General features: G+C 34.9%; 1 protein-coding gene and 1 long non-coding RNA gene across 2 annotated transcripts; one reads left to right on the plus strand and one right to left on the minus strand.

The window, feature by feature from the left end:
• The first annotated feature begins 3,876 nt into the window (after nucleotides 1-3,876).
• Nucleotides 3,877-5,954, plus strand: LOC132267589 (uncharacterized). The gene is made up of 4 exons (XR_009469027.1): nucleotides 3,877-4,583; nucleotides 4,687-4,793; nucleotides 5,477-5,561; nucleotides 5,741-5,954. It is a non-coding gene; the product is annotated as an uncharacterized LOC132267589 (long non-coding RNA).
• Nucleotides 5,955-17,623: 11,669 nt separating this feature from the next.
• On the minus strand, nucleotides 17,624-18,190 carry LOC132316435 (secreted RxLR effector protein 161-like). The gene has a single exon (XM_059814910.1). The coding sequence runs from the start codon at nucleotides 18,188-18,190 to the stop codon at nucleotides 17,624-17,626; it is 567 nt and encodes a 188-aa protein (XP_059670893.1).
• Nucleotides 18,191-26,235: the final 8,045 nt, after the last annotated feature.

Raw genomic sequence — 26,235 nt, forward strand, 5'->3', positions numbered from 1 at the left:
TTGATAAACTTGACAAAGACTCCCTCCCAATGGCCACCTGCAACATCTGACACATGGGAATTGACTAACTTGCATTTTGACTTGTTAATTTACCTTTTTAACTTTAAAACTCAATTAATTGGACTAATCTATCCCTCATTAAGCATTTGATGCAAAAAGGCATAGTACAACCAAACAGTTAGTTTTGTGCCAAAAATAATAACCGTTGGAGATGCATTTGCTGTATATGTACATGTCAAATACAACATGTGAAACACAAGAGAAATAATACAAAAAAGATAGAAGCTTTGTACAATTGAAGCTTTGCACGAAAAAAGTTTGGTAAGTATTTCAGTTATCAATTTATTTTTATTTATTTGTCCAAAAAAAAAGACACATAATAATGTACTTAAGCATTTATGATACATTACACCTACTTTTTACAATTAAAATACTTAAGCATGTCTATTGTTAATTTTACAATAATGCTCCTCAATGCAGTGCTACCAGATAACATATAAGAGTATACATGGTTTTATAAAGAATGGTATAATAGAGGGATAATATTGTTTTAAAAGTTAAAAATTTTAATTTCATTCCGTAGCTTTACTGATCTAGCTAAAAATTTTAATATTTAAAAGTACTTTCTTTTTTTTTTTTTTTTTTTTTTACCAAACCCGTTTAAAAGCAAAATTTGAAAATAAAAACACTTCCAAGTGTTTTAATAAAAATCCCAAACATGATCTAGCAACTCAATATATTCTTGGAATCATTTTTCATATATTTTGTTAGGGCATTTGTGATATATATATATTACACCTACTAAAATTGGTGGGATCTAGGGGCATGTGACGTCATTTTTGTGGTGGGTGTTAATTGAAGAGGAAATATGACTTTTCTACTGTCTTAAATGTGATTTAAATATTACCGGGCAATGTCTTCTTTTGAACTATTTAAGGGCTTGTTTGGATTATAATTCTGATAAGGATATTATTATTAAAAAATGACTTCACTTAATATGACATACCTAAGAGGGTGTCATTGTAATTTTTCACAAATCTAAATATCTCACAAAATCTCTATCAATAATCCTTTAATTTTGCAGATACAATGAATTTGAAATCAAAGAAATTTTAGTTTAACAATAAACCTGGAACAAATTCAAGACTTCGATTCAACTAGGGATACTTACTTCTAGAAAATAAGTCACCAATGGATCTCTATCATTCGGCATGAAGGCTTTGACGAAAACTGCAATAGAGATCTTCTCGGAGATCTCCATGGCTAGAGCAATGGAAAAGCCACCGTAACTGTGCCCAACTAAGACAACCCTCTCACCATGAGGCAGAGAGGCCATGAAGTCCATCAATGGTTGCACGCAGTCAGATATTGTGGCGAGTTGGTCGAGCCGCCTCGGATCCACCCCGCTCGCGCCGAGGTCCAAAGCAGTAACCCAGTGACCGACGGATTTGAGCAGGGTGACAAGCTTGTACCAGCACCATGCACCATGGCAGGAGCCATGAATTAGAACAAAGTGTTTCCCACTATCCATTTTCTTGTTGTAGTGTGAACTCTTTTTAATTTTGTTATTGCCCCGACATAATGACTCGTACTCCCACTAAATTCTCTTGGATTGTTGTGTTGAGCTACTGTGAAACATTTTTCATATTGTGAACCTCATTTTATTATCTTTTAATTTGTCCATTTCCAAAAAGAGACGTAAAAATAAAAAAATTCATTACAGGTGAACACATAAAAAAAAATATTAATAAAAATTAAAGAAGAAAGAAGGAGAAGGCATCTTATATTGGACAAGATTGAGTCCTATAAGGTGCCTTTTTGGAAATACTGTATAAAGTGTTTTATGTGAGACTGAGTCAGGTTAATATGTCAAAATGATAGCAATTAATGCATGTGGGGCCAAGAGGAAAATATTTGCTGGGTTAATGCATTCACATCCTAAGACAGCCAATCATTTTTTAACGGATATCGTTCTTATGTGTTCCGTTCTGAATGTGTTTTTGTTTTTATGTTTCGCGCAAATTTTAAGTCAAATTCTTATTATTTATAATTTAATTCTATCGCTCTTACGTTCTCGCTCTCACTCTTGCTTTCACGTTTCAGCTTTATGTAATTTAGTTCACAACTCTTAAAGAATTATTCACTGACTTAATTGATAAAGTATTTAATTTTGAATATTCAATTTTTTTTTTTTTCGTCAAGAACTTTGTAATTTAGTGGTATATTTTTTATTTTTCAAAATAGATAGTAAAAATTTGAGTCTCTAAATGAGTAAAGTGGGATGTGTGAGTATGATATATATGAGTTTCTTGTCAATAATATTTAAAAAAAAAAAAAAAAAATCACTTTTCTCTAATTTATAAAGATAAAATAAATAAATAACTCTCATGAAGCCCATTACGAGTGATGATGTATTATAATCCCCTTAGAGTTTGCACCGCGGCCTTTCGCAATCAATAGAAGTGTTGGGAGACATTAGAGCACATTAGAAAACTTTTCTCCCAAAACTTTTTTGTGGTATGATAAATGATTGTAAATGTATAGGAAAGTTGTTTAACAAAAAGTCAGTGATTGCAAGTCGTAGAATAGTCATTATTGGCAAAATTCCACAGTGTCAATACGACTCAAGTTAAACGAATTTAAATTAATATTAAATTAGTTTAGATCGTAAATAGTTTGACACGATTAATTTCGTATCGTGTTTGGGTTAAGAGATATAACACATGTAACTCGTTTATATCCGTTTAATTATCTGAGTCATAAATAAATTTTTATTTAAATTCCAAAATAAATATTTCATTTTATTAAGCAGGTCATTAAACGAGTTACACATGTAATACGTTTATTAAACAGGTCGGGTTAGTGTTGAGCGTTCTTGATACGATTATTAAACGAGTTGTGTTCGAGTTAAATTGTTTAGTAAAATTCCCTTAAATTGACACGACACGATTATAACTCACGAACAAAAATTGGCATCCCTACTTTATAGCAAAATGGTACCTCCTTAATCTTTACCTTCTAAAGTAAAAAGTGATCACCGGCATCTCCTTGCTTATAAATATGTAAGAAATGTTAAAATAGTAAAGATAACTTGAAATGAATAATTGAGTTTTCACTTGGTCAATTAAAAATTGATAAAAATGTCACAACAACAATAATAATAATAATAAAATAAAATAGTTATACACTAGCCATTAGTCAACTAAAGGCTTGATCACTGGCGCCGCCTTGCTTATAAATATGTAAGAAATGTTAAAATAGTAAAGATATCTTGAAATGAATAATTGAGTTTTCACTTGGTCAATTAAAAATTGATAAAAATGTCACAACAACAATAATAGCATATTTTTACCAAAAAAAAACAATAATAGCATATGTACTAATATTCTTACTCTTCACGTGTGAAGTGATAAATTCATAACAACTTGTATGAGACGTTAAAATACTTTTCTATTTTGTTTAACTAAAATGATACTTTTCTATTTTAGAATATTCAAATTGAAATAATTGGTGAAGGAAAAATAATTCTATAACATTGGTTTTTTTTTTTTTTTTTAATGCCCCCTCTTTACACTGCATCAAATCGAGCCTTTTGTGACAAAATTTTAGTGACAAAGCTCATTTAGTCCCTAATAGTAGTATTTTTAGGGACGAAAATTTTATTTTGTCACTGAAAGGTCAGCGGGAAAATTGGCAGCCTTCCCGCCCTTGTCAAAAGTCGTGGATGGGTTATTTCCTTGATGTTTCTAGCGCAGTACTGTGCGTTTTAGTGTCAAACAAAAGATATTTTCATTCATTGATGAAACGACCTCGTATAATTTGGCTATTTCAGTCAAACCAAACGACGTTGTATTAGACCTTTGCACTACCCCGACGCTTACGCACAGTTTTTCCCTTCGCACTTCTCTCTCGCACGATTCTTCTACGCACAAAATTAGCAGAAGATAGAGATTAGAGAGAGAAGAGGGAAGCTCAAGTTTTTCCAAAAAGACCATGGCAATTTCGCAGCTTCATCTCATTCTCTTCTCCTAAAAATCCCTAACCATCACCTTCCCAAAAACCCAACATTGTCCTCACTACACACTTCAATGTCTTCATCTCAACCATTCTTCACGCCATAACCATATTGATCACCTGCTCGGTACCCAGTCCAAGATCGCCAAACCTCCACACCCAATCCCAAGATGGGGTCTTCAATTTTGTTACCAGTTTAGTGACTCTGCTTGAAAACGTCCTCAAGATCGGTCCTTCAATTTCAAAACCCTAGCCTCCATTCCGGCTACCGCTGAAAGCCCTAACTTTATGTGTGATTCCTAGTTATATATGTAATCTGTAAATCTTTCCCATAATATGTGAATCTGTAAATATTTTCCATTCATATATATTTTGTATATGTGCGATTCTGATAGTATTTTTTTTAATCTATCTGTTTAAAACTAGGACTAATCTTCTTTAGGTTAAGAATGGCGAGCGTAGGAGGAGGATGAGAGAAAGGTTGAAGCATATGAGTTAGGAAAACAAGGAGATTTATTTCAATCTTCAGCAAATCGGCTGAAGAATTAAGTTGAAGAGGTGATCACTAGGTATAACATTAAAATATTATTATTGTTGTTTGTTTGTTTGTTTTGTTTTTATGCCTTTTGTGATGTATTAATGGAAATCTATACATGTAATTTGAACACTCAGAATTTCTGAAGAAGTCATATGAATGATGCTTCCCACCAATTTGGTAAATATTATATGCCAGCAAATTGAAGGCAACACTTGTAAGGGATCCTATCATTGGAAGTATGGTAAGATTGTTATTCTTATTAAATAATGAATTGTGGTAGTTAATGGTAATTGAATCTAGAGAAAACACTGAACTTATTATTCTTTCTTGTCCTCTACACCCTGCTTCCTATATATAAAACTTTCAATGCAGAAGTTTTATTCTTTGCATGATTGGATGTTCTTATAAAAACTAAGTGGTAAGAAGGTGGGTATGTCATATATGTTGATTTGTTTGATGAAATTATATAGAATATTAGTTTTTTTACAGCAAGCAACGTCAAATTGCATCATCTGTCAGTAACTCCTATGCACTTCCAAACAAGAATTTGTACTAGGATAATCAATGGATTCTTTCCCTTTCCACTTTTTGTGTGGCTTAGATGTTTTTTTTGTTATTGGTCGATAGTTCACTACAATAAAGACTACAATAAAGACTCTAGGACTTAGGCCACTTCAATCTTTTTTTATCTGATACAATAGTTTATAAGCTTTTGATTTTTGGAATAATTTATTATTATTAGTATTATTATAGTATGATATGTTATGTGGCCTTACATATTAGTTTGTGGATGTCACATATTGTTTGTGATGATTGATACACATTATGAGAAGATAGATTGGCATTGCTTACACTTCTAAATAGTTTGGCTTAGTTTACTTAATTTTATTGTATTTACTTCTTTTTTTTCTTCTTTTTTTCAAGGGTGGACGAAGAACGCTTTGATGCACATCTTGAAGGCCTCAAGAAACATTATTTTGGCCTTGGAAGTGGTAGCATAGGTTATGGTGTATGTAACTACCGTTTTTTCCTTTTATATTAGTACTTCTATTCAAAATGTAGTTATATTTGTTATATTTTAATCAAGTTTTACTTCTTAGGAGAATAGTATTATTTAAATTTCTAGTTTAACTTTCATAGACCCCATTGTTCCATTTATAAAAAATCTTTTTTCTGCTTTTATTGCAGGTATTAACTAGGATGGCTCTTACTTGGAAATTTCTGTATTCAAGGGCAAGTACATAAAGTCAAAAATCACTTGAAGAATTACAAGATTCTAGAAGACTAGTATGAAAGATTGAGAGTTTGCTTTTTACTTGTTAGTTTGAATTGTGTTACACAATTGGAGAGTTAGTTTTATTTTGTAATGAAATTGAATGATGTAAAATGTAATTTTGTATTGAATGATGTAAAATGTAATTTTGTAATGAAATTTGATGTTTTATTTAAACTTGTGTCAATTTTTATTGTTTACGAATTGAATAGAATTTAGTGTAGAAATTTAATTGAATGGTAGCAAATTTAATTCTTAGAAAGCCATTTAGTGACTAAATTAGATGATGCAAATATTATACATTTTTGTGACCAAAAGGCTTTAGCAATGAAAGCTGATCATCACAATTGGTGTGTAAAGGTGACGATTACCATCGTCACTAAAGCTTACCGAACAGTGACAAAATAGGTTTTGTCACTAAAAGCTTAAGATTTAGCGACGAAACTACAAGTTGTCATTATAGACCAATAGCGACGGCTACGTAGGGACGACTTATTTCGTCCCTAAACACATATAGCGACAAAAACTTAAGCTTTAGCGACAATTCATTTCGTTACCAAAAGCCTTCTTTGTTGTAGTGTTACCAGTTACCACTTCTCTTTTATACAATTAAGTTATTGTTTCTTCTTCTCTATATATATATTTTTAATTTGTCATGTAATTTTTTTATCTTTATTTATTCAGGATGCATTTTTCTCATTTTTAGATTACATTTTTATCAGTATTGATTTTAAGACTAATATTATAAGAAATATTATATTATAATTATTTTATAAATTTTTCAAATTTTAACTTAATACTAATCCTTCCGTCCCATAAAAATGTTCACTTTTTTTATTTTTTGCTGTCACAAAATAATTGTCCAAATACAAAATTCAATGTACTATTTTTTTAATATTCCTGATATATCATCTTTACCTTAAAGTTATAAAACAATTAAAATTTGTGGACTCACCATATAATGATATATTTAAAAATTAATTCTCTACCAAAAATCATTAAAAATTACACACTTAAAAAGTTAGGTTCGAAAAATTATTATCTTTAACAACTATTGACCATCCCCGTAGCTGTCAGTAAATGACACCCGCCCACACACGCTAAGTTATGAGTGGTAGCTTGTGTAATGACTCGGATTTTTCGGATAAATTTTTTCCGTTATCTTTTCCCTTCTAAGTTTGGTTTCTTGTCGATTAGTGTCGTCTCGAGTGCTCTGGAGTGATTTTCGAGACTCTTTTCTGTAGATTGACAACTTCCTTTGAGGACCGAGTCAGTTCTGCACTTTTCATTTTTCGACACTATTCACTTTTTGTCTTTTCCCTATTTTGTCTTTTTCTCTATTTCGTCTTTTCCTCGTTTGTCACTCTGTTTGCGTAACCACACTTCTTGTGTTCGGAGTTGGTTTCCGACTTCGCGTATCTTCATTCTCAATGATTTCTATGAGATATGTATCTTTACTTTCGTGAGAAAGTACTCTGGTTGCTCCCGGTGTCCATAGGGGCATAAATGTAAAGTTCTTTGGAAATTTTTTCTTTTCTTGAGATGTTATTCATAAATATCTTTTGAAAATATTTTATTTCAGGGGTATCTAAGAAAATATCTTTTGGAAGATATTTCCATTCTGGGGCAGTTTCGCAGTTTTCACTTTTTGGAGGGACCACTGTGCAATTAATGAAAGTTATTGCTCAATACCTTGTTTTGAGCCTGGATCCTCGTATGGGATTTATTTTCACATTTCATCGAGTTGTGGACTCTTAGAATTTCCTCCTGGACGATGTTTTCCAGTTTTAGGGTTTTTGGCTCCGGTTTGTGCCAAACTTGTTTTAGGCATAACTCTCTGCTCGGGACTCGGTTTTTGACGCCGTTTCTTTTATTATTCATATTTTCTCATTTGAAATCTTTTTTGTTCACGGAGTTTTTTCATTTGAGAGCGTCTGCGCGAATCCACTTTTCCGGACCCGGCGGAGCCCGTTCGGGGCACTTTTTGAGTTTTTCTATAAATAGGAGGTCTTAGAAAGAAAAATCAGATTTTTCTCTCTTTCTCCTCTCTCATGGCCGGTCCAAGCTCCATCCATGGCTGCCATCTTCTCTCTCCTCTTTTGGACTTCTTCCCTTCATTAAAAAGTGGTGATGCTTTTGTGTTTATTGTTCCCCTCGGCGAGGCCTTCGATTTCAACCGATTGAAATCTCGTTTTAGCCATTTCTTGAGTTCGGGTTTGAAGTCAAGTTGTGTTTTTGATGGGGCTTCCTTAGGATTCATGTTCATGGTGTTGTCCCCGACAAAACCTAGGAGTTTCGTCGGATTCGGAGCCGATTTATTTTGGTGGGGATTTGAGATTTTATCTCAAATGGAGGTAGGGAATGTTTTAGGATTTTATATGTGTTGTATTGTGTGTTTTCCATGTTTATACAACCTATATGCATGCCTTGTATCAAATTTTGGAAATTTGAAATATTTAATTCTTTGTATAAGATTTAATTTTCATGATGATGAGAAACTTGGTTTTGAATTGTGGCATGGTAGAAACTCTTGTTTTAATATGTTGGTTAACATATATTAAATTGAAATTTAATTAAATAAGAATTGCTCTTTTTCATTAATAATTATCTTTTGTGAAAGATTAAAGTTCATGGTCATAGCTTGTATGAAATTAAGTTGTATTATGCTTCTAAATTGAGTTTTGGCATGTTTGTTAACATACTTTAATTTGAGAGCATTTGGTTGAGTTTGGAAATCTAGAAACTTTAATTAAAGGAATTAATTAAAATATATTTTTTTGAGGTTTCATGGGCCTAATTAAGCTTGTGTGTGAATATATGTAATGACCATGATATGTCTATTAACATATATTAAATTGGGGCCAATTGGAAATGATTTGAAATCTAGAGAGTTTAATTATTTTGATGTAATTAAATTCTATCTTGTTTATCCATGGATCTAATCATGTTTTAGAAGTTATTTTTATTTTAAGAGCATGGATTTAGGCTTATGATGTATTCACTAGATTGTGTTATATGCATTGAAGAGCATTGTTGTTAAGTTTATATTCATGAGAGTATGTTTCTAATATGAATATATTGTTGGCTTGTGATTTCGTAGCATTATGGATATGAAATACTTATTATGCACAATTGAAAGTTATATTGCTAACTTGTTACTATGTAGTAGTAATATGTATAAGTTATGAACTTATTTGACTTATTTTGGAATCTTGGAACATTGTTGAGTTGAGATGGCTAGGGTTTGGCTTTAGTACAGGGACGTGAGTCCTCTAAGTCATTGAGATAGTGCGCACTTAGGGTGGTCTTCCCTGCGGGTTAGTGCCCGAAATAATCATTGAGGTCTCGGAAGAATTTCGAGCGTGATGTCCAAGTCTTCCACTATTTGTTTTCGCATTCCATTCCAAGTTGACAATCATGTTTACCTTGTTGACTTGTGGTTTTGGCTATTGGCGATTTTGATGTTGTTAAGTACATCCATACTAAATTGATATATTTAGTTGATTGCACATTTTTAGATTTCTAGTTGATAACCTAGAGAATCTATGTCTTAATGTGTGGTATTAGATATTCTAATTATACTAAATTGTTATATTTAGTTGATGTTGCATTTTAGACTTCAAGTTGATAACCTTGAGAATCTCTATGTTGTTGCTTTGTGTAAGCATGCTCCTATGTTATTGCTTTGTGTAAGCATGACCCTATGTTGCTAAAATTGCATGAATAAGGTGATTAATGCTAGAAATGGTCTTAGGTAGTTAGGATGCTCCTTGAGTCTCACCTTTGGCATAGACGTTAGGCGGAATGAACCACTATAATTAAATCATGCGAACTTGTAAAACGTAGGTCGATGCATGCTCATTTCCTACGAGTAGCTTTATGTTACTCACCCCTACGATGCTGGGGCATATTTCAGGTGCAAGAATCAAAGTTGAGGTCTTCATTATGTTTGGATGGTTTGCGGACTTGGAGACTTCCACTTTTGTGAAGGTTGGCTTGGAATGCCAATTGTAGTCTTATAAGTCAACATGTGTACATTTGATCCCTTATATGTAATGTGTATATGAGTACACTCTTTACGATGTATTTGACATGTATGAGATGAGGCCGGAGGCCAATGACATGTAAATTGTATCCTATGTAAATTTTGACTTCATGGAATATTATGAAAGTATTGTAAAATATTGAGTTTTTGATTCACCATGTTTGTATTGGGTGTGGGAACTCCATTTTGATTCTTCCATTAGCATTCATTCACCATGTATGAAGTGTGGCCAAGGGCCAAGCGGCATTTTGAAACCATTTCATAGTTTTGAATTCTAAGTTTTCTTTCCAAACTTCATTTTTGGCATTTTGGCCGTTGAGGGGTCATATTTTGCATCGGCCATATTTTTGGGCCATGGATCATTGTAACACATCTTAATAGGTAAGTTACGTTTGCGTGCATGGTCGTTTCCGGGCAAAACTTCTTCTTTGGTGAAATGAGCCTCCTACAGACTCATTTTACACTTTTGTTGCATTTTCTGACCTAAGGGTATTTTGGGAATTTTCTTTGGGAAATAAATTCCGTTCTTCACATGATTGAATAGAAAATATTATTTTAGGGGGGGTTTCTTTTTTGTGTTTTTCCAGAAAATGCCATCTTGGCATCGGAAATCGCATCCGAAGTTCAGCTCTCAGTTTTTAAATTTAGCAGCTTTTTGGACCCTCTGGACCAGTTTTCTTGGGAGGGCGTTTTGGGCATTTCACATTGCGTATTTTTCTATTTTTCTTCCAAGTCATGTAGAAAACTCGATTTTGAGGGGGGTTTCTTCTTTGAGTTTTTCCAGAAAATGTCATCTTAGCCCTCAAATTGCCATTTTTCCCGAGAAAACCCCTGCTGCCAGGTTTTTGGGCTGCCCATTCTGCCTCCTTCACATGTAAACGGTTACGAGGGGTTTCCTAACCAGTTACATGTGCATAGGCAGTGTTTTTGGCGAGATTTTTGGCTTCCTAACCGGTTAGGAGCCTTCCTAATCGGTTAGATGTTCTTGGTTGCCATTTTTTTGATCGTTTTGCCCCTTTTTCTTCCGTTAGCCATATCTTTTTCATCCGGACTCCGAATCAAGCGATTTTTGAGTCTAAGTTCATTGATTTTTCGTTGTATTTCCAATGGTGTGCTTGGTGGCACCCACTTTTAGGCTGGAAATGATGATTTTTCCCCTAGGTGCATTCTTGTCCGTTTTTGAAATGTTGTTTCCGCATTTGATTCCTTTGGGTCCCGTAACCTTGTTGAGGGTCACAATGGTGTCTTAGAGTCATGTTGTATCTCTAAAGATCGTTGTTTGTCTTTTTCTTCGGTATTTCGGATCCGTTATCGGATCATCTTTTGGTTCATCACTGATGCACCGGATTGAAAAACTTGGGCCGTCACAGCTTGCCAAAACTAGACACTCGCCCCACTCACACTCGTCAAATGCATCATCACTACACTCACACTTCCGGCTGAGTATAGACTCTGATACCATTCTGTAACGATCTCGAATTTTTTAATAAAATTCGAGATTTATTCAAATCCAAGTATATCAGTATTACACCCAAGATTTCAAAAGAAATACACTTTATTGTTACAAAATCAATTCCTCAAATAAAAAAATACAATATCTCCAAATAAATTAAATTAAATCCTCAACACCAACTTTTCCACCTAAGCCTGCAACTAGCAATCCACGGTACATGGAACTGGAAGGAGGTGAGACGGGGGAAATCCCAGTAGGAAAAATCATAACAAGAATTTTGAAGGGGTTTCATGAAATTTATATTCACAAAATAATAGATATGCTTTTAAATAAAAATACGTATATGCAATTTAAGTAAAAGAACAATCGCAAAATATTTGAGATAAAAATCACTTCAAACGATTCAAGGTATAAAGAACCCTACATTGTCAAATAAATTATTGATCATCAAGCCTCAAACTCTCACCTTCTCTCTGTCCATCTCAGCCCTCTCTCTGTTTTTGTCCTCAATTAGTACACAAAACTACACTATGTATAATGCATTCTACCGACATCATATCAACAAAGAAATATCAATTTACAAAATATCTCCTAATGGGCCCACTATTCCTTATTTTCACCTTATCACCTCATTCTTTATTTTCCATAAACAATACACTCATTTCAGACATATCAGACAACCCCTACGTGAACGACTAAGTTCAAAGAACTCATGGCAACAAAAATCTCTTCGTGGGTCCTGCCCACTTACTTTTCTTTTCTTTCTTCTTTTTCATTTCTTTCTTCAGGAAAAGAATCGGAAAATTTGAGATATATATTTAGTAATTGGCTAATTTCGTTGTCAAAACAAGTCCGATTGAGTTGTAATTTTTTGGTTCAAAAATTTCAAAGATTGAAGATCGGGTGTGGATCTGAAGAAGATCAAGTGTTCATGGGATACTACACTCCTAGATATTGTGAACAATGTTTTAAGAAGTTTTGAGTAGTAGTAAGAATATTTAGGAAGGGTTTTGGAGGGTTCAGAACAAGTTTTTACATTCTGTCCATCTTGAACTAGTTCAAGATTTATCGAACAGGTTTAACTTTAACAGAAAAGCAAAAATTTCAAATCTGTCCATCTTGAACCGGTTCAAAGGGGCTGAACCTGTTCAAGAACCAAAGTTGGCCACGGCAAAAACTTTCTGGCCTTCTTGAACCGGTTCAAGGTCTCCTGGTAGCACTTGGATTTAAGTTTCTTTTTTACTGTTTGATTCTTTTTTTATTCCAACTTCTTTCCAAGTCCTACGCACAAAATTTATCATATTTTTTGAGGGATTAGGACCTTCAAAACTCTATGTAAACCTCGTCATATACATTGGTTTATTTATAACTTTAGTGAAAATCAATTCTATATTTAAGAAAGCTTTAGAGAAAAAAAAATTCAGAAAATCAAATCTGATTATTTTGAATTTATTTTTGAGAGCACACATATATATTCATGAGTGATTTAGTTGTGTTGTTCTCTATATCATCGAAATTGGAGCTGTATTGAAGATTCAGATATTCCAGATGATCAGCAGGATTTAATTCGTCTATAATCAAGTTCAGATCTTAAAGAACAGAAGTAAACACAGTCACACTTTGGAAGGGTTGGAGCATTCATGGAGTGTTGTCTGATCTACCTGCTACTCTTCTACAAATATCAAGTGTAAGCCTGAGGTCAAATTGTTGTTGGATGGGGAGTCGCAAAGCCAGAGGATCGTCAGCCATTGGTGTTGGGTAAAGCGATAGGGTGTGAGCCAGAGTCAAAGTTCGGTATACTTTGTTTCAAAAATAGTGGATTGGTTTACTTTGGACTGCATAGTCCATGAGGTTTTTCCCATGCAAACAGTTGAAATACTTTATCAATTGGGGTTTCCTCGCTAAAATCCTATTGCAATCTCTCTAACTCTAACTTGCTTTACTTTTCATATATTTGTGATTATAGATATTTAAATTGGTCATATAATTTAATCAATCGTAAATTGACCAAGTTGACCTAATAATTAGATTTAGGTTATTAAAGGAGTTAATCACAATAAATTTTTTTAGGGGTTTAAAGTAGGTTTTGTGAGAGAAGCAAGAAAGAGAAGTTGAAAAGCTTGGCAAAGACTTTCATCTGAGACTATTTTTGCTAGGGCTTGGAGGAAATTCAAAATTAGGGCTTATTTGGCTTACACCATTGAGGTAGGGATTTCTAATGCCTAAAACTTTGTCTTTCATTGAGTATCCAAGCTTTAGTTTCTCTTAATTTCATTATTGAATGTGAATTTGTGAGTAAAATGATAATTGTGTGAAGATGTGATGAAAGCATGTTAGTATGTGATGTATAAAGTGTTTCCTTTCTAGGTTATTGAAGTATTTGCCATTAATTAATTGAAGAATTGCTTAGTTGTACCAAGATGCTAGCATAATTGTGTTAATATGATTTCTATAATGAGTATGCTAGTGATCAAATTATAGAGAATGCCATACTTGTGCTTAATTTCTAGAAAATACCATGTTTATGCCATTGTTATATATAAGAGAAAATTGAGGTCAAATAGATGTAAATGAATCATATGCATGGCATGGTAGGGAAATTGAATGAGAAGGATAATAAAGTTATTTTAGAAAAGGTGAAAAAAAAAAAAAATTTAGAAATGAACTGGATTTCGCGAGTCTGGTACTAACTTGACCTAGAGGGAGTGCGTGTCTGATATAGGACGTGTAACATTGATTACTATGCCCCAAATGGTCGTCAAATTTAAGGCCAGGGATAGTTAATCAATCTCGTATCGATAAAGTCGGTTAGCGAGTTATATATGAATTAGATCATTTTGAGACCAAGTTTGGGAACGGTTATGCATTGCATTGCATTTCATTCAAAAGTATATGAAATAGTATAAAAGTCTTTAATTAAATCGAATTGTGATTTAAATTTCATAAAATCCCCAAAGTATGATCTCTGTTCTTCTTTAGCCTTATTGTATGTTGTGTGGCTCAAGGGATACTAAAGTTTGTGCCTTAGGCGTCTTCTAATGGGCCTCTGTGCTTGTGATACCCCTCGGATCTCAAACAATTAATATTTAATGAACACATAATACAAATTGAAATAATAAGAAATAAATAATAAATGGCTGAAACGAATTCTAATTGAAAATCCTCAAAATATAATTATTAAAATCTAAAACTCCAAAATAACTTCATAAGGTTAACAACTTGGGAATCCCTCAAATGGACCCCTAACAATATCCCAAACTGTAAAGTAAATGAACTAAAATCATAATCCAAAGCTAAATAAAGAAAATAGTCCTACGTAGTCGGTGGAATGAATGTCTGTATCTGCTCTGCAAGATCAAGCTCTAACCCTGGAACTGACGAACAATTGAAAAATAAGAGAGTGGGTTAGGCTCACATGCAAGTCCTATTCTACTACGATCCATAAAAAAACCTGATACGCAAATACATCTTAGATAGACTCAACAATATCTAGAGTGTGAAACAAGAGTTACGCGGGGTGCGGAAACAGTTGATTTTAATTGTGATTAACTCCTTTAATTACCTAGATTTGATTATTAAGTCAACTTGCTTATTTTATGATTGATTAAATTGCATGATCAGTTAAACATCCACAATCATAAATATAAATACTGAAAAGTAAAGCAAGTTAAGTTTAGAGAGATTGCATCAGGATTTTTAGCGAGGAAACCCCAGTTGATAAAATACGTCAACTGTTATGGGAAAAACCTCATGGACTATATAGTCCAAAGTAAACCAATCCACTATGTTTGAAATAAAGTATACCGAACTTTGACTTTAGCTCACACCCTATCATTCTACACCACACCAACTGCTGACGATCCTCTGGCTTTGCGACTCCCCGTCCAACAGCAACTTGATCTCAGGCTTACACTTGATATTTGTAGAAGAGTAGCAGGTAGATCAGACAGCACTCCACAAATGCTCCAACCCTTCCAAAGTGTGACTACTTTTACTTTTATTCTTCAAGATCTGAACTCGATTGTAGAAGAATTAAATCCTGCTTCTCATCTGGAATATCTGAATCTTTAGTATAACTCCGATTCCAATGAGATAGAGAACAACACCACAAAATCACTCATGAATATATGTGTATGCTCTCATAAATAAATTCAAAATAATCAGATTTGATTTTTTGAATTTTCTCTCTCTAGAAGGCTTTCTCAAAATATAGAATTGATTTTCCCTAACGCCATGAATAAACCAATGTATATGATATGGTTTATATAGAGTTTTGAAAGCCCTAATCCCTTAGAAAATATGATAAATTTCGTGCATAGGACTTAGAAGGAAGTTGGGATAAAAAAGGAAACTGAAGTTAAAATAATACCAGGACGTTTTGAACCTGTTCGATTAATCTTGAACCAATTCAAGATGGATAGACTCTAAAATCGCCACTTTGCTAAAGTTGAACTTGTTCGATAAAGTTTGAACCAGTTCAAGTTGAATCTGTTCGATAAATCTTGAACCAGTTCAAGATGGACAGAATGTAAAATCTTATTGAAAACATTTCAAAACCCTTCCCAAATGTTCTCACTACTTCTCAAAACTTCTTGTAGCATTGTTCTCATCATCTCGGAGTATAGTTTATCATGAACACTTGATCTTCTTCAAATCCGCATCCGATCTTCAATCTTCAAAATTTTAAACCGAACATTACAACTCGATCGGACTTGTTTTGATAACGAAATTAGCCAATTACAAAATATATATCTTACAATCTCCCCCTTTGGCAATTTCGTGACAAAACCCTAAAAATAATTCAGCAATCTACCCAAGCAGGAAAGTAAATTACAATGATTGTTAATGGAAAACCGCGGACATTTTCTTGAATCTCATGAAGCTTCAACACATGTAGTAGTCTGTAATCTGCATATTAGCTCAAACACAACTACCCGTCAAGCTTAATCAAGAAAATAAGCATAAGCATAAAATAATAAAGCTAAAAATACCTGAATATCAATGCAATGTACAATACCTGAATGTCAATGCAATGAACAATGGTTCCCCCCTTAATGCAAAAAGTATTTCTACCCCTTAATGCAAAAGTATCTCTTCCCTTGAATGATAAAACTCTAATCTGACTCTAATCTCTATCTCCCCGTTTTTGTCACAAATTAACAAGGGTCTCAAGGAAGATATATCCTAGAAGTAGGAAGCAACCAACCATATAAATCTTGTAAATTAAAACCAATGAGAATGTAGACTCCACAAGATTATATGTATCAACAAAAATAACTAAGATCAATTCTTTTAAGTTCCACAAACTTAGCAAGTATGGTAAAATCACCACCTAGTTCTAAAAATAATGATCTGTCAATTGTTCAGATTTCAGATAATAAATCAATGATATCACATATCCTTATAAATCAAATAATCAACATATGCAAAAGACAAATTTTTTTCTCTCTTTGTGCTCCTTTTTTTTTTTTTTTTTTTTTTTTTTTTTTTTTTTGCACATTGGCGGCTTTCACGCTTATGGGTAGCCAGCTCTTTCCCTTATTCCCATTTGTTTCGAGTCAAGGTAGCTTTCGGAAAAATCCCAAAGATAGCCTTTTCCATCTCACCTTTTTCAAAATAGCAAATTTTTTTTCTTTCTATTTCAAAAACTTTTTCATTCCAAGCTATTTTTCAAATTTCTTTTTCTTTTCACTCTTTTGGTCTAAAACACATAAATCGAATTTAAATTCCAAGATAATGATCAATCAGATCAACATTATCTTTAACCAAAATAATAACATCTCAAGTAAATGTACTATTAATGATTCATTTACTATACGAAATAAGGAAGCAAAACCAACTTCATCAATTCATAGCCATTATATATTTTCCACAGATAATCCATGTGTCATTAACCTCCTTGTGTTCAACATACTCAATCAATATGGTACGCTTAACTTCTCGGAAACATAATCTAGACTCTCAAGATATGCATGAAAATCCTTTCTAGACTATGTCTGTGCGATGCATCTAATCAAGATAACAGATACCAATAGATTTCCTAAAATGAGAAAACTTAGGAGCATCTAATGGTTTAGTGAGAATATCAGCCAAATTCTGATCAGTATGCACTTTTTCCAAAGACATGACATTTTTTTCAACAAGTTCCCTAAGAAAATGATGTCGAATGTCAATGTGTTTAGTCCTAGAATGCAAAACTGGATTCTTTGAAATATTAATTGTACTAGTATTATCACAAAAGATAGAAATAGTACCCTGATCAACTCTATAATCCAGAAGCATCTGTTTCATCCAAAGTAATTATGTGCAACAAGTTCCAACAGTAATGTATTCAGCCTCGCAAAATGATAAAGATATGCAATTTTGCTTCTTGCTGTACCATGAAACAAGATTAGTACTAACATAGAAACAACCACCGGAAGTACTCTTTCTATCATCCTTGTTTCCAGCCAAATTAGCATTAGTATAACCTGCAATCTCAGAGTTAGACTCAGAAGAATAACGCAATCTATAATTCAATGTACTATTGACAAAAGGAATAATACGCTTGACTACAAGGATGCGTTGTTCTCTAAGATCAGCTTGATACCTAGCATAAACACCTACACTAAATGAAATATCTGGCCTAGTTGCTGCCAAATATAACAAACTACCAATTATACTCCTATACAAGAAATGATCAACCTTGTTAGGATCAGAGTCTCTATCCAATTTGGATGAAGTACTCATAGGAGTTTGAATATGCTTTGAATCTTTCATACTAAACTTTTTAACTAGCTCCTTTGCATATTTTGATTGAGATATGAAAATCCCATCATCAAGTTGTTTCACTTGGAGACCTAGAAAGAAAGTTAGTTCACCAACCATGCTCATTTTAAAAGTATTACTCATATCTTTTGAAAAAGTATGGACAAGGTTATCACAAGTAGCACCAAAAACAATATCATCCACATATATTTGAGCAACAAGAAAATCTTTTCCTTTCCTGAAAATAAACAACGTTTTATCTGCTCCTCCTCTTCTGAAGCCCTTGTGCAATAGATAAGAAGTCAACTTCTCATACCATGCTTTAGGTGCTTGCTTTAAACCATAAAGAGCCTTTTTAAATCAATAAAACCTTTTGGTTGTGCTACATAAACTTCTTCCTGCAAAATACCATTAAGAAAAGCACTTTTAACATCCATTTGAAACAATTTGAATTTAAAATGGCATGCAAGAGCAAAAAGAAGTCGAATAGACTCAAGTCTAGCAACAGGTGCGAAAGTCTTATCAAAATCAATTCCTTCAACTTGAGTGTATCCTTGTGCAACTAACCTAGCTTTATTCCTCATTACAAGACTATGTTCATCAAGTTTATTTTTAAAGATCCATTTATTTAGTCCCTATGATATTAACATCACTATATTAAGGCACTAATTCTCAAACATCATTCTTCACAAATTGAGGCAATTCTTCTTGCATAGCCATAAGCTAATCAGAATTTTGAAGAGCTTCATCAACATTCTTAGGTTCAAACTGAGCCATGTGACATGAGTGAACTATATCATCTATAATGCATGAGTGTCCTACTTTATTACGGACTGTACTCCTAGTACCATGCTTATTCCAAGGACCTATCATATTATCAATTGGATGACTCAATCTAACTCTAGAACTGCTAGATGTGGGAATATCTAGAGACGGTGCAGGAACTCCTATAGGTTCATCAGTGGTAACCTCTAATTCCTCATCCTTATCTTCTTCAACCTGTTCACCTTCTCCACCTAAATCCTCAAATCTTTCTTCTTCTTGAATAACATGTACTTTCCTTTCTCCTTCAATTTCAAAATTAGTTTCTTCTTCATCAAGTTGAGAAGAGGTTATCTTAGATTTTGTATCATCAAATACAACATTTATAGACTCCATGACCACTTTGGTTCTAAGATTAAAAACCTTATAAGCCCGACTAGTTTATGAATAACCCAAAAACACACCTTCATCACTTCTAGAGTCAAATTTTCCCAAGTGTTCCCTATCTCTAAGGATATAACATTTACTTCCAAAGACTCTAAAGTATTTAACAGTGGGCTTTTAATCATACCACAATTCATATGAAGTCTTGTTAGTTCCAGGCCTAAGATAAACTCTATTTAGGATATGACAAGCATTATGTACCGATTTAACCCAAAAGTGATTAGCAATCTTATTCTCTTGAAGCATAGTACGAGCCATAACTGCAATTGTCCTATTTTTTCTTTCCACTACACCATTCTGTTGTGATGTTTTGGGTGCTAAAAATTCATGCTTAATGCCATTCTTATCAAAATATTCAATAAACTCCTTAGGTTTGAATTCACCTCCATTGTCGTTTCTAATCCGATTAATTCGATATCCCTTCTCATTTTGAATAAGTTGGCAAATAGACCTGAAATTCACAAAACTATCAGATTTTTTTCTCAAATATGCAACAAAAGTAAACCTAGAAAAATCATCAACCATAATAAGCAAAGATCTTTTTCCTCCAATGCTATTAGGTGTTATGCGACCCATCAAATCCATATGAATCAACTCTAAAGGTCGAGAAGTGATTTTATGAATAAGTCTCTTATGTGACACTCTAGTTTGTTTTCTTAACTGACATGGACCACATATTTCATTCGTAGGCATTGTCAATTTAGGCAAACCTCGAACAAGATCATTGTTAGACAAATTCACTAAATCATTATGATTCACATGTCTAAGTCTTTTATACCATAAAACATCCTCATCAGTAACTGCAGAAAAACACATAAGTGAAGGATCTGAAAACATAACATAACGATTATTAGAAGTTCTAGTTCCTTTCAAGATGCGTTCACTTTTTTCCTTAGTTACAAAACACCCTTGTTGAGTAAAATTGACTTGAAACTCCTCATCACATATTTGACTAATGCTCAACAGATTACCAGCTAAACCTTTAACATATAGAACATTTTTTAACTCCCTAATTCCTAAAAATTTGATCTTACCTTTACCACTTACAGTAGAAGCCTTATTATCACCAAAAGTAACAGTACCAACTGAGCATTCTTTAAACATGGTAAATAATGTTCTATCCCCTGTCATATGCCTAGAGCAACCACTATTAAAGTACCAACCACATGGACCAAGTGCTCTAAGTGCAGTGTGTATGGCAAGGCATTTAATTCTCTTTCTTTACCCAAACAATTTTAGATTCATTATGCAATGATTTCCCTATTGTTCTAGGTAAAGTGTCACAGGGCTCAACAATCCTAATCCTCTTCTTCCTCAATTTTGAACTCTCTAGATTTTTTAAATTCTTTCCTAGTTCAATTTTCTTTTTTGACACTTATACTTGATATGCCCTTTTTCACCACAAAAATGACATGTTGAAATAAGTTTAGGAGAATTAGAAATAACACAAGGGTTGGTTTCAACTTTCACAAAAACATCTTTAGATTTCTGAAAATACAAATCCTTTGAAGTTGAAGCAAATTCTTTATTATGACTAATATTCTCAATCACTCCTTTCAACTTATTAATTTTGCAAGTGCGATAAGCGCTGAATACTGTATATTCAAGCGCCCTAAATTATATTAACAAAGTCCATTAATTGATTATTTTATGTAGATTAACTCCATTTGCATGTTTTTGTACATTTTCAGGTTAAAGTGCAAAAAGGAAGCAAAAATGATGCCTTGTGGAATTTTGAACAAAAAGGGTGCCAATTCTGAATTTCTGGCAGCAGTAGAACCTGACTTTTGTTGCCATTTTTGACCTAGAAAACTCAAGAACTGGACTTCCATCTTAACATGAAAGATTTAGAACTCTGAATCAAATTTCCAAATCTTCAAGCGGTTCATCATTCGGAGTTCGGAGCAGAGAGTTATGATCTTCTTAACAGAGGTACACAGAACTGCCTGGCAGCACTGATGTACTGCCTTTCTCCCCATTTTCGACCAACCATACTTGAGAATTGGGTCTTCATCAAAACATGAACTTTTTAAAGAACTGAATCAGCTCTGCAAATCTTTAAACAGATTATCATTTAGAGTTTGTAGCACAAAGTTATAGCCGTTTTACCAAAGTAGGTTAGTGCTGAGCAAGAAGAGCATGTTGCACATTACACTAATTTATAGTGCTCGAGACCACCCTTCGAGTGCTCGAAATTCTGGCAGATTGCACTCAGAAATGGCTCAATTTCAGCCACTTGCACATTGGTTTCCTCAATGCCATCTTCCTTCTTTATGAAGTGGTTGGAGGTGTTCCTTGGAGGAGAGAGAGCCTTGACTTGAGCTTGATAAGAGAGAGGGAGGCCACACATTTTACATTATCCTATATTCTAGCAAGATAGAGGAGGGAGAAGAGAGTAAGGAAGAGGGTGTTCTTGAGTGCTACAGTAGGAGCACGAAAATGGAGTCTTGGATGGAGCTTCTTCCTTCTTCTAGCTTAGCAATGGGTAACTAACTCTTTCTCTAGGGAGGTGATGAAGTCCCTCCCTTGTAAGCATGTCCTAGGATAGTCTATTTTAGGGATTTGCCATGTATATTTTATGGTCTTTTCATAACCAAGAGCAGCTCATTTGTTGTAATGAATGTTGATACATGTATGGATGATTCCTTTAAGTTGATTATCTTATTTTAGATGATGTCTTAGAGTAATCATATTGCTTGAGTTTTCATGGTGAGAGTGGAAGCAAGGTTATGAAATGGTTTCATGGCATGTTGATAGGTGACTTTGATAGACCATTGCTTAGGAAATCCTTTGATGGTGTATGCTTAATCTCTAACTCCATGTGCTTTATCATTTTGTCAAGAACTTGATAGTCTCTCATTTAAGTAAATGTGTATAAGCTACACCTTAGTTAGGTAGTCTAAGCATGTTTGTCTTTTGATGGATTATACTTGTTTGAGACCTAATGTACCTCTTGATTACTTACATGGCAACCATGTGTTGCTATGTAAGTCTTGACCATCATATGTTATTTTTCCCCCAATTTAGGTCTAATCTAGCATATGTATAGGGATGGAGGCGGATTCACTTCCCTAGTCTCCTCTTCTTAATCTTTTCATCCTAAATTCCTTGCAAATTATTGTTTTATGCATTCTGAATTTGTAGTTTAGTGACAAATAAAACAAACCTTCTATGAACACCCCTTATCACTCTAAAATGACTCTAGACACTTAGGTTGCCATAGATTAGCGCAGTCCCAGTGGTTCGACTTACCCGACCAATAGCCCTATTTTACAATGATTCGTGCTATTGCGAAGGTTGATATTTAATTGACCAACCGATCAATTTTTGGCACCATTGCCGGGGACTTGCATATGGTTTAGCGACCAAGGTTCTAGGGTTAATTTTAGTTTGATTGTGAATATTGTGTTTTGTGAATATTTCTTGTGTGTTTTAACCATCTTTGTGTTGTAAGTGAGATCCTAGGGACTCGAAGCTCGTCGTGGGAATGCTAGCAAATTGTGAGTCTAGAGGACCCCAGGTAAGTCTCGTGACTTCTAGTTTCGAATTGTGGGTATTGTGCATGTGTTAAGCTTAGAAGTAGTTAAATTGCAAGCCCTTGTCGAGGCTATTTCAATTGTGTATTTTCAATTCCGAGCATCGGTCCTTGTCGTGGCCATTTATTTTTGTCTTGATAATTGAGGAGAAAGGGAACATCGTATGTGGAGTATTGATGATGAATTGTGTTGTTGAATATATGCTTTGTTGTTGATGTTTGGCAGTAGGTCACTCTCTCTACCCACACTTGACTCGCCTATTGATATAAATTCACTTGAAAGAACTCTCAGACGGAACCTTAGGGAACCCACTCTTACAAGGGATCTTGAAACTGAATTTAATACAATGGGAGATAACGTAGGAAATCCGAGGAATGAAAGGGCTGAAATTCCTAATGTAGAACCAATGACTCTTAGAGATCATTTCATCCCTACCACCTATGCTTCTCCTTCTTGCATAGTAATGCCAAACATCGATGCAGCTTAATATGAGATCAAATCAAGCACCATCCAAATGCTTCTATCATTTCATGGCTTTGATAATGAAGATCCATATAAGCATCTTGATGAGTTCCTTGAAACCTGTTCGACCATTCGGTTGAGACGTTTTCCGGACAATGCACTCCATCTCCATCTTTTCCCATTCTCCCTAAAGGATAGGGCAAAATATTGGTTGAACTCCCTCGCTCCCAATTCCATTACTTCTTGGGCTCAATTGCAACAAGAATTCCTTAAGAAGTATTATCCGGTGAGTAAAACCAACCAAATGAGGCGTTCCATTCTAAGCTTTTCTCAAGTTAATGGAGAACAACTCCATGAGACTTGGGAAAGGCTACAAGATCTTCTTCGGAAATGTCCTCATCATTTAATCCCAAAATGGCAATTAGTGCAAGCTTTCTATGCCGGCTTAACCGAAACCCATAGATTTATGGTTGATTCTTCTTGTGGTGGGATGTTCATGTCCAAGAATGCGGATGAGGCTTGGACCCTACTTGAGAATTTAAGCGAAAATTCACTTCAACATAATTCTCGTAGGGCTCCGACCTCAACCATTGCAAAGAACACCAACCCTTGTCAACCAAAATCAATAAGGGAGGAATCATCTCAAGTGGATGCCATCGCTAATAAATTCTACCAATTGATGGCACCACATCTTCCTCCTTCATTGTCTCAAAATTCGGCAAGTTCAGTTTGTGCTTCATGTACTAGTCCATTCCATCTCTCGGAAGATTGCCCCACACCGGAGCAATTTCCCAATCCCAACCAAGAGCAAGCTAATGCCATGTTCTCGCGGCCCGGGAACAATCCATATTCCAACACCTACAATCCGGGTTGGCGAGATCATCCGAATTTCTCGTGGCGGCAACAAGCCCCACAAAATTCCCAATTCCAAAACCAAGGGCGGCAAAATCAGCCCTCTTCTCAATATCAAGGTAGACCTTTCCAAGCCTCTTCAAGCTACCATCCTCCTTACAATCCAAATGTCTCCAATCAACCTCCTGTGTGTCCAACTGACGAGATAGTAGCTGCAAACAAGCAAATGATGGAATCATTAAATAAGTAAATAATGGATGCCAACAAGCAACTCTTGATATCCTTGCAGCCTACTCTCCAAATGGTTCACTCTCATACTCAATCCATAGCTAATCTCGAAAATCAAGTGGGCCAAATAGCTAACTCAGTGAATCAATTGCTTCAAAAGGACAAGGGCAAGCTTCCCTCTCAACCTTTTGAAAATCCTAGAGGAATGCATGTGATTGACGAAACCCCTCCTCTGAGTGGGCCGACTCATGAACAAGTTCAAGCTATCACCACCCTTCGGAGTGGTAGAGTGGTTGACAACAAGGTCGATGGAGACAAAAGTGAGGAAGTTTCTCCTTTGAAAAATCCAAATCCAAGCTCTTCAAATCCAAATCCAAGCTCTTCAAATCCAAATTCAAGCTCTTCTAATCCAAATTCTTGTCCAAATACCATTCACGGAAATCCCACACATGTCACCCCAAATGTGGAAACTACTTATGAGCCAAAAGCTCCGTTTCCTCAACGTCTTCAAGAGTCGACACATTTTGGGAACAAGAATTGTAAAATTAAAGACATGTGGGAAGTTTTCAAGTAAGTGAAGATTAACTTACCCCTCTTGGATGTTATCAAGCAAATCCCTCCCTATGCAAAATTTCTCAAAGATTTGTGCACTCAAAAGCGCACTTCTAAAAATCATTTGCCAAAAAAAAGTAAGGTTGACTGAAAATGTTAGTGCTATCATTCAGCATAGCACTCCTCCGAAGTATAAGGATCTGGGTGCCCCCACAATCTCTTGCGTCATTGGTGACAGCAAAATCGAGCGGGCCCTCCTTGACTTAGGAGCTAGTGTGAATTTAATTCCATATTCAGTCTACCTACAACTTGGTTTGGGAGATCTTAAGCCGACTTCCGTGGTTTTGCAACTTGCCGATAGATCGGTCAAACATCCACGAGGCATTCTTGAGGATGTTATCATCAAAGTGGACAAATTCTACTTCCCAGTAGACTTTGTGGTTCTTGATACGGAACCGGTCCATGACCCAAAAAAGCACATTCCCGTGATCCTTGGTAGGCCATTTTTAGCCACGGCTAATGCATTAATTAATTGCCGAACCGGGGTGATGGACATTGCTTTTGGAAACATGCAAGTCAAACTCCACATCTTTCATGCAACTTAACATCCCTCCAATGAGGATGATTGTTTTCTTGTGGATGTCATTGATGAAGTGGTCGAAGAATCTCTCCCCTTCATTCTAAGCAAAGATCCTCTTGAAACTTGCATGTCCCATTTTGACTTCTCAAACTTTGATGTTGATCAAGCCATTCAAGAAGTCAATTCCTTGCTTGATATTAATGCTATCATGGATGTACCTCCTTGGAAAATTCTAAAAGAACCATTTCCCCAACTTTCCACCACTCCTCCGGTCCCATCATTGTTATCTCCGCCACAACTTGAGCTTAAGCCACTCCCGGCTCATCTCAAGTATGTGTTCCTTGGTCCAAAGCAAACCCTTCCGGTCATCATTGCCTCGGACCTTCAAAAAGACCAAGAGACCAACCTTTTAGCGGTGCTCCAAGAGCATAAAGAAGCTATTGGTTGGACAGTGGCAGATTTGAAAGGAATTGACCCCTCCATTTGTATGCACCGCATTTATATGGAGGATGACGCAAAGCCTACTAGAGAGGTCCAGCGCCGGTTAAATCCAAATATGAAGGAAGTGGTCATGAAAGAGGTGATCAAATTGCTAGATGCGGGAATCATCTACCCTATCTCTGATAGCAAGTGGGTGAGCCCCACACAAGTTGTGCCCAAGAAATCCGGTCTCACCGTTGTTGAAAATTCAGCAGGTGAGCTCGTGCCACAACGGACTACCACCGGGTGGCGTGTGTGCATTGATTCCC

Source organism: Cornus florida, unplaced genomic scaffold, assembly GCF_030987335.1.
Source record: "Cornus florida cultivar Cherokee Brave unplaced genomic scaffold, ASM3098733v1 CherokeeBrave_3.0.0_Hap2_Chr07, whole genome shotgun sequence".
Taxonomy (NCBI): Eukaryota; Viridiplantae; Streptophyta; class Magnoliopsida; order Cornales; family Cornaceae; genus Cornus; species Cornus florida.

What these genes read in the sequence shown, in the direction of transcription:
- LOC132316435 (XM_059814910.1), bottom strand. Translation starts at nt 18,190, where the DNA reads ATGGTTGGTGAACTAACTTTCTTTCTAGGTCTCCAAGTGAAACAACTT.